Source organism: Crassostrea angulata, chromosome 10 (genome assembly GCF_025612915.1).
Source record: "Crassostrea angulata isolate pt1a10 chromosome 10, ASM2561291v2, whole genome shotgun sequence".
In the NCBI taxonomy this organism is placed as follows: domain Eukaryota; kingdom Metazoa; phylum Mollusca; class Bivalvia; order Ostreida; family Ostreidae; genus Magallana; species Magallana angulata.
This window is the reverse complement of record NC_069120.1, coordinates 54,373,695-54,383,645: the sequence shown is the minus strand read 5'-3', so window position 1 is coordinate 54,383,645 and position 9,951 is coordinate 54,373,695. Positions and strand designations below refer to the sequence as shown.

Genomic DNA, 9,951 nt, shown 5'->3' with positions numbered 1-9,951 from the left:
GTAATCTATACTTTTCAATGGTGTTCCGCGTGGGATTTAAAGAAATAAAAGATCTACTCGATCGCTGTAAACCCTTGGCGAGAAAGTGCGTGGTCATGACGATATATAAACAAGATGGCGGACTGGAGAAAGTACTGCCTTAATCCAGGAGCAGGTGGGGCCCTCCTCGACCACACCAAGCTTTAAAGATGTCAGGTACTAATTAATTGGGTTACGATCTATTTCTTCTCGATGGCCTCTCTATGAGGTAGCCGGAATCCCCGATATTTTATTGACAGAGTTCAGTATAGGGGACTAATAATAATGTCGATAAATTGATCTGGCGCGATTACTTAGCCCGATACACTATTCTTGTATTCTCTTTAAAAAACAAAAGGTTTCGTTTTTCAAAAGATCGCCTTAAATCAATCGTTATTTCTTTGAAAATGTTAACTGTCCTTGTATATCAAATGTAAAACATATATAAATGCACACAGCTGTATGAATGAAGAATCAATGTGATTACGAGGGAGGGAGAGGATTATTATGTATAGATCCTGTGTAAAAGATTTTATAACTGATTGCGAATTGAAAATTACCATAATGAATGAGTAGACGCTCTAGGCGGGATGATTTAATTGACAACAAGGACATGATGTCGTTTAATGTATCTACTTTATAACCTACCCCCTCCATCCTCCCACCACCACAACTAAACACTCCATATAAGAAAATGAAATATCGACCCCAAATTGCAACTAGCAATAAAACTTATAGGTGTTCAGTCAAAAATGCAGGTAATAGAGAAAGGAAATACATGTAGACCTCTCTCTCTCTCTCTCTCTCTCTCTCTCTCTCTCTCTCTCTCTCTCTCTCTCCTGCGCCCAAGGTCAAGAAGACAGGGCACATTTTGCACATTAACACTTTTAGGCGTGAACAAATCAATTAATACCAACCAACACTTACATAGATAATCCGTAGTACATTGAAGCGGTCAAACTGGCTTTGTATAGAACAAAGCGGAAACAATGTTGATACATGACTCCTTTGATCTTAGTAAATCAATCATATATCGAAGAGAGAGAGAGAGAGAGAGAGAGAGAGAGAGAGAGAGAGGGAGAGAGAGAGAGAGAGAGATATTCTTTATAATAGTTGAAGTCATAATTGAAAGAAATAGATTTACAGTGTCATGTATAGAATTATATTTGTCAGTGTGAAAACGAGAGTAACTCTATATATATTGATATATACAAATAAAAAACGTAATGGAAACATCCAACCTCGCAAAGGAACAAATGTGAAACATAGAAATCTGATAAACTCATATAATTCAAAAACATTTAGTGTGTATCTGAAAATGTATATTTAGAGGTAAAAAAATCCTCGATAAATATTTGACATCTATCGATTCATTTTCTAAGTGTTTTATGTAGTTATTTTCCTTGAGATGTGATAACATTTTTGGGCACCTTACACAAAGTAAATGTAAAAACCTCTGCATGACAAAAAACAAATAATTTTTTTTTTAAATTTATTTTTATTATCTTTTCAGTTTCATTTATGCACAATAACTCAAATAATGGCTACCGGTAAAACCCGCCAAATCTCCGTCACCCGTGCCCAGAAACTCCCACCCATCCGGGAGGAGACCTTCTCTAGCCGAGGAGGATCCGGAAATGTCCGAATATCCGTCAAACCTCAAGCAAAATATGAGGTCCTGAGGACCTCCGACGATCCCCCCAAACCTCGACCAACTGTGCATGCACGCCCCCTACCAGCGGACCGCTCCAAGTCTCCAAAAGAACGAAGGTCTCCCCAATATCAGTCCCCTCGTAATCAGGCGCCTGCGCGACCCGGATACTACATGGCGCCCCTGACGCCCGTCGACACGACGGACACGTTGGTGGACGGGCTGGTGGCGGATTACCTCCATTTTGCTCAGTATGGTCATATCATTCCGATATACGAGGGTTCTAGTGACTTAACGTGTTCCTGTTGTACGGACAGAAACCGGGAAAATGTCAGGACCCTGCTGGGATTCCCTTCAAACAATAAAGAGAAGCAGGGACTCCACCCTCACTCTGACCCCGCGCTCTCTAACGGTGCCGGTAACAGTTACCAAGGAAACGTGAATCAGCAATCGGGTTACAGTGGCGCCACCTATGATCGGACAATGGCGGCGGGCGATCGTCTGCGACCGATGGATCGGTGGATGAACCACCAGCCCCTGCACCACGCCTCAAACTACCTTAACCCGGAGTTCAGTCGCCCCGCCATGATATATAACTACAACTTGAATCAGAAAAGTCCACGAGACGAACGTGTGCGGAATGAAATCGTGTCTGCCTCCCAACAGTACGAACTATCCATGGCGAAATTAGAAAAGTTCGGATTTTGAAGTCATTCTCGTATCAGTCATATGTCACACCAATTAAAAATGTACATGTAGTCCACGATATTTTCATCAATTTTTTTTTTATTATTGTATGTAGTCTGGTATTACCTCAGTCTTTTTTTACTTGATGTTCTGTGTTTATATTTTTTTTACGATCGAATTCATAACACTTCCATCAGCTGCCCTTATGACGTTTTCATTGTAAAGAGATGCAGTACATGTAAACTAATATATATTTATACAGATTCTGTACTACATGTATCTTTATAATTTATTATTTTCAATTTATATATATTTATACAAATGAAGCTGTTAACAACGATTCTTTCGCCATGTTGATTCGCAGTCATAAACATAGATGTGTACATCAACTGTTTACGTACATGAACTTTGTTTGTTTAATTGTGTAGATCAGTTCAAGATAATGTCTCAACACAACATGGATAATCAATGCACGGCGAGCTAACCGTCTTGTCACTTTAATTACGGGATAAGACCGTTCTGACGTCATTTGAATTCATCTATAGTCTTCCATTGGTCCTGGGTTGTCTTCTGCCAGGATAAGTTAATTGTGTCTTTGTGTATCGCTGTTCTGTCTTATTGTAGCATAATAATCATAAACAGTACATGCTATAGAGCTGCATCCTAATATCAAATATCTAGTCATAACTTTCAATCATATACATGTATATTTTGAAATGTTTGTGGGAATAACATTTATTTGAAATTCATTTTTTGTGTGGAGATTTTATAATCGGTGTTAGGATATCATTAATTTTGTTACAACATTTTTTCCTTTATACAATATTCGACTGAGTGTATACGGATGTATTTGAGTACTATAGTATTACTGATGAAGAATCGCGTCCACATCCAAAACATCATTTTTTTGTAATTTCAATATAATTTTGAATTAATTTCCCTATGTAATTGTCACGTCCACGGGGTATTAATATGTGTGTTAATGCTGCTGACAACCATTATCAAGATTAATTAACTCTCATTACGTGCTAACAATTAAACAGGTCTATTGGTGAATACTCACTGTGGATACCGGATAATCCCCAATCACATTCCTTTTTTATTGCGACTTTAATCAAGAGAGATAACTCTATAGTTGTATGTATAGAATGTAGGAACCTGAAGTTTTATCAATGATACAGCTTTAAAAGAAAATAAACCATTTATTAAAAGAAAGTGGTCATAAAGAGTATGATTTTCTCTGTTTTAGCTCTATTCTTGATAAGACTTTGGACCCCTGTGGTATAATCACAATGACGATGGATTAAGCCCTCCAAAACAAAATGTTTTCTTTGTTGATCTCAAAATAAAGAAATTGAACGACAACAGATTATTTGGTTATTGTTTTTTACCCTCGCCGATCTTCTACATTTACAAAAATAATTTTTATCAATGTCGTTCACTGTAGCATGTTAATTGTTATGATGTAACTAATAAAACAGTGAACTGTACAGATTCAAGCAATCAATATCATGAAATTGTCTTTCGATGAGGTGTCCGGTACCGTTATGAATCTCTGTGCACAAAATACAACAATACTGTTCTCCCCAATGACTATTTTGGGCCAAAATATAACCAAAATAGATATGATTGGATTATGTGTTAGGTTATATAACGTATCCAAATTAGGATACCACATTTAGATTCGCCTTTTGAGTTGATTTCCAAAACACATTGTATAATATTAGATGTTAGATATAGAGATGTTTGCTCTACGTTAGACTTACATTGATTTTCATCACCTTGTTTCAGATAGTTCCTATCAGTTTATACATTCTGTTTTTTTAAAATTATCACGAAAAACTTAGGTTAGTTCATTTTCATCAGGATATGTTGTTGCATATAGTTTAATAGTAAAAATAAAGTCCTAAATATATGTATCTATCAATGCAAAAACGTAGTAATAGTACTACCATTTAAATAAATAAAAGAAGAAATTTTTGCTTGATTCTAAAAAAATAAGCAAACTGTGGTGAAATAGACCACAGTGTATCGTAAAACAGACAGAATTCCGCTTCTACCTTACACAATATTACAGACATCAGATTAATGATGTACCTTACACAATATTACAGACATTTAAAATAAGCATTTAATTTCTGTGCCACTTGTTCTATAATTGTTATATATGAGTGTTTATTTGTTTGCCAGTGTAATATATAATGTATGTAGCAATAAAAAGAGGACAATCTAAGTTATCAAAACTCGTATCATATCCTTTTACATATTTGGTCAATAAAATATGTTCAATTTAATATTCAATTCACCAGACAAAATGTTGTCAGTCGATACTGATAATAGAGACTTTGAATTAGTCTCGTATATTAACACACGGAGAGTAATCGTTCTTTTACATCATGACAAATGAAATCAATTTCTTACGAGCTCCACTCCTCGAAATACATCAGTTGTCATGCATTCATAACAATTTCAATAAACAAGCTTCATCAATAAATTTATGAACAGCAGCAAAAACGCTCTTCTCGTCTACTTTTAGCAACACTGACACCTCAAAATGGATTATATGAAGTATTTCTATATAGGGAAATGTAAACACTCAATTACAAAACAAATCACCATTAATACTGAACAAGTGCCGACATTATGATACAACATCTCAAAATTCTCATGAAAAAGAGAAGATTAACGTGCAGATAACCTAACACGTGCTTCTATTTATTGTTTACATTCTATCTCAATCAAAAAATATTTTTTTATTAAAAATTTTAATAAAATAGATAAACAATAAATAGATAGATAATGAATGAATAAATAAATAAATAAATAAATAAATAAATAAATAAATAAATAAATAAATAAATAAATAAATAAATAAATAAATAAATAAATAAATAAATAAAATAAATAAATAAATAAATAAATAAATAAATAAATAAATAAATAACGTGACTAATAAGGTGATGGATTTTTCCACTTCCTGAATGGATAAATTAAGATTTAATTGTAAGAAATTGATTTAACAAGATAAGGAGATGTAATCAAGTTGTTTTCCAGTTGTCTGAAGTCTTCAATAAGGAGTAGAGATTCTTAATGTGTAATAATGATGTAATTACAGGTAATATCCCAAGTAAACAACTAACTGATAGTCTATTAGTGTGTCCATTAGCGGGTCCTAGCCGGGGTGTGAATGGTCCCATTGGGTCAGTGATACTAGGCCGCGGGGTGGGTTCTATAATTAGACTGAGTATCGTGATCAGCCAACCAGAGCTTAGTACTGCTCAGTTTGCCGGATTATTTAAAATACCCGGCCTCAATGTCCACCATTATCAATTGAACTCTAACGGAATGCACACACAGCAAAATGAAAATAGCAAGTTACATACAATCCCATCAGATGACAAAGACGAGTTTTACAACGAGAAGCTGGCAGAAACTGAAACACTTGTTGTCAAAGTATAAGCGAAGTCGAGGAGTTATTCGGAAGGTTATGCCCAAAATTAGTTTGGCGAACAATAAGAAGTTAAAACTTGTAAGCAAGGAGGACGTTAAGTTGGGACGGTTACTCGGCGCTGGTGGATTCGGATCGGTGTATTATGGATCTTACCGGCAGCGTGATGTTGCGGTGAAAATAATGCACAAACAGAGCAAGAACCCCGAGGCGCAGATCGAGAGCTTCAAGGCCGAGTTACACATCCTTGACTTTGAGCATCCAAACATTGTGAAGACCTTGGCTGCTACACCTTTTGAGGAGTTTAAGGAGGGGGCTTGGATAGTGATGGAGTACGCCGGAAGTAGAACTCTTCAGAGCATGATTAACAACGAGGAACTGTGTCAGGAGACGAGGATCCGTTTCGCCATTCAGATGTCGGACGCCCTCCACTACATCCACGACAATCACGTGCTACACCTCGATCTGAAGCCCGCCAACATCCTCATCACGGCCCGCGGGGACGTCAAGATGGCCGACTTCGGTTGCTCCCAGAAGGTGGAGATGGACACGGGACTGGTGAGCCCCACCCAGCGCTCCCTTCTGACCGGGACATTCGCCTACCGCGCCCCGGAACTCCTAAAGGGACAGGTTCCTTCAAACAAAGCAGACATTTACGCTCTTGGAGTGACTTTGTGGCAGATGTTAGCGCGGGAAAATCCCTATGGAAACGAGAACCAGCACGTGGTGATTTTCAGCGTGGTGGCTTACGGACACCGCCCTCCCCACCCTCAGATAGACCTCGACCCATTTGAGGAGTGTTATCGAGATCTCTACACGCAGTGCTGGTCGGCCACACAATTTGACCGACCCTCCGCCAAAGAACTTCACGAAACTCTCAAAATCTGGAAGAAACATATGTAACCATGGGAACAGTTTCCTCCGATCTTCCATTCCTCGACTGTGATATTTTGACGCCTTATTGGGCTGTTTGTGACTTGATATACATGATTTATTTTGGTGCTATTGCACCCGTTGTTTTATTGTATACATACGTTTATTTATTTTGTTCCTTTTATACAATTTTACACCATTGTCGGGGGTGACTAAATAGTCACACCCTCCACCCCGCGTGGTGTGGGAGAGATAGACTCTTGACCTATATACATATATTTATTGAGGGATTTTTCTCTCACGCACTGTTCGCCTTTATGTTGAATTGTACATAATTTATACACACTTTGTTCCTGAAAGTGCTATGTTGTGAAAGCATTCAATAAAACTCTATTTACATAAAAAAGTTTCGTTAATCCCTCAAATTGTTATCTCAAAGACCGATTAACTTACAGATTTATCCTTTTGACCTCGGATTAGAAATTTGAAAAAAAAATCTGAAATAATAATTCAAAGAAAAAATATTCCGCACATAATAATAATGGTGTGCAGAGTATTTCCTTAGCTATTACGTAATAAGCGAGTCGATTGAGGCACAGCGGGAGACTTTCTCACGGAGTTACAATGTATCTCCCATTGTTAGAGAGACGATTGCTTCAAGCAAAATAATCACTTTCTAATTGCAGTCTTAGCTATTTACCATTTTGCCAAAAAAGTTAGCAAAAATTTAAGGCCTATACATGTTCTTGAAGTACTTTGTCAAAATATTCCACAAAGAATGATCGGGGATCGATGATATATCGGTATAAATACATGTACTGCTAGATCTTTGGTGTGTGTTTTGTCTTTAATTTTCCATTATTGTGGAAGGTATTGAGGGCTACGAAAAAAAAAGAATGCCATTGTTGTATTTAAAAAAAATAAATACTGTAAAAGTTTATATCTAGTCGTTGATTAGTTTGTTAATTGATCCCTGATTCAAAACACTGATATACTAGTATTCCACAATCTGTTCTACAGGTCAGTCTGTTACAAGATATTTATGCTGCACATTTGGACGATTTTTTACGAAAATACACATACCTGTGAAAGAGGTGCATTGAAATTGATGAAAGGGAAAATTTCCAAGATAACCTCATTCACTCCTTATACATTTTTCCCTTGTAAAAATTCATACGAAGGAATACAGATTTCCTACGGAGATTTTATAATGGGGGATGGCGACATCTTTTCTCCATTCGGAAGTCACTCGGAATAGATCGCACACTTTTTCAACGTTATCATCCGGATACCGTCATCTCTTTAGCAATGGAAATCCCCGTAGAATTTGTTTTCATTTTAACCATGTATCGAAGTCTGACAAGCTAGAGGGGGCTTTACAGAGAGGAAATCTTGAAAGATTTTTTTCATACTACGAGGGTCAATCAAAAAATACGAAGACAATGTGGCTGTCTATCATATATTTTTAGTGAAAGTCATACTCAACAGATTAATCTGTGCACCAACACTTATGTTATTGATTTGCGAAGTTTTAGTCCATTTGATGAAACGGTATTTTTGTTACCCCTTTTTAAAAACAACATGTTTTGTCACCACGGCGCACGGTAACGTTCAAAACATAACGTCAAGATTAAACACGCACAGTTTATAGATATACCCCACCTTTATATCGCGCTTAGTCTCTTGTGCCTTTCTCCTTACAATTAAAAAATGGCACTGAACGACTTAACACCTTATTTGCACACATTTATTCAAGAATCATAAGTTAGTTCTTCAAATTTTTCATTTTCTAACCGTGTATCTCTTAGTGTACAGTAGTGATAACCCTGAACGTCGGTTGACGTTACTTATTTTTTGACCAAATATTTACAGATATTTTACTCTCTTTCGGACTGATTTATATTCAAAATACAATCACCACCACCTCCAATAAATTTATTACAGTTAAACACAAACTTGCATATAATTGTTGACTTATTTTATGTACTATTGAGTATTTTCACAGCTTGCATCGGCTTTTTCCTGAGTTAAATCCATTCTGTTTGTACTTCTCTTTGCGCCGTGACGTCCGGCGACGTCGATGTTTTTAGTCAATTCTAAAGAGGACTATCTGTCTTTAGTTACTAATATCTGTTTGACAAAACAATATATCCTGTCATTATTTGGTACATAGAATACCATGACTATACTTAATTTGCGGTTTCAATGTTATTTGGTTTTAAGCCCTATTCATAGAGATATTACTTTTAACATTATATGGTTTATTGTTGACATAACACAAATATTGACCGTACGCCGTGACCTTATTTTTGCAGGATTAGATTCTAAAGAATTCTTAGAAATAAAGGAATTTATTAAATTTTTTTCTTGCAAATTGTTTGAAACTATTGCTAAATTATGTCTTCCAAATTTAGTAATTATATGACGTTAAGTAACATAGCTATGACAAAAGTCTTCGTATTTTTTGATTGACCCTCGTATTAACTGAACATCGTCTGAAACAAGAGGTATTTATAAATATCGAATAATTTAAGAAAATATGCGGGAAAAATATCTCAGGACAGACTAGAATAGGTTTTGACTTGTTTTCGCTATTAAACAGATTTAAATTGTCATAAACTTACACTTATAAATGTCGTCACCTCTGGTCTGCGAGGTTTTATACCAAACACATATCATAGGTACTTGGATTTAGGGATTAAATTTGGTTTTAATGGTTAAATACTCTTAGTTGTTCTTATACATGCTTGTGGTGTGAGTGAAATAGGGATGCTTGATGTCCCCGTCCATGTACTGAGTCCCGTGAACACAATGCGTGTCGCCAACATCATTGTGAATGAAAATATCCATATTTTGTCTCCATATGGGACAGACACATAATATCCTCCCTGCCCCATCACTTTTTCGCGCAGCAAACATTTATTTGTTGAATTTAACTATAAAAAACGAATCATCATGGAATTGCCCTCCCTTACGTTTTAGGGAGCATGAAAATAAAAAAAAATAAAAAAAAATAAAGTGAAAATAAGGAAATTGATAATGACACTAAAGTTACTGGCATACAACACTTCACCCTACCCAACCCCCCCCCCCCTTCCACCGGATGTAAAAATTTGGAAGATTTTCATTCTTTTCTTTTTTTTTTTTTTTGGCTATCAAGATTTTTTTGGGATAAGTCGAGGTTCTCCGTATGCAGATATAGGAGATGCAAGGTAGAATCTTGGATTGAAAAGGGGGTTGAAATCATTATGTAGAAACAACAAGAAAATTCAAT

At 36.1% G+C, this 9,951-nt stretch overlaps 2 protein-coding genes across 2 annotated transcripts; both read left to right on the top strand.

Annotated features, from left to right (window-relative positions):
• On the top strand, positions 1–3,726 carry LOC128167818 (uncharacterized). The gene is made up of 2 exons (XM_052833744.1): positions 1–195; positions 1,532–3,726. The coding sequence occupies exon 2, from the start codon at positions 1,559–1,561 to the stop codon at positions 2,375–2,377; it is 819 nt and encodes a 272-aa protein (XP_052689704.1). The 5' UTR covers positions 1–195; positions 1,532–1,558; the 3' UTR covers positions 2,378–3,726.
• Positions 3,727–5,633: 1,907 nt separating this feature from the next.
• On the top strand, positions 5,634–7,291 carry LOC128167817 (serine/threonine-protein kinase mos-like). The gene has a single exon (XM_052833742.1). It carries the CDS (start codon positions 5,718–5,720, stop codon positions 6,705–6,707), a length of 990 nt encoding a protein of 329 aa, XP_052689702.1. The 5' UTR covers positions 5,634–5,717; the 3' UTR covers positions 6,708–7,291.
• The last annotated feature ends 2,660 nt before the right edge of the window (positions 7,292–9,951 follow it).

Bases quoted from the DNA above. Each gene is read 5' to 3' on its own strand.
- LOC128167817 (XM_052833742.1), top strand. From the start codon at position 5,718: ATGAAAATAGCAAGTTACATACAATCCCATCAGATGACAAAGACGAGT.
- LOC128167818 (XM_052833744.1), top strand. From the start codon at position 1,559: ATGGCTACCGGTAAAACCCGCCAAATCTCCGTCACCCGTGCCCAGAAA.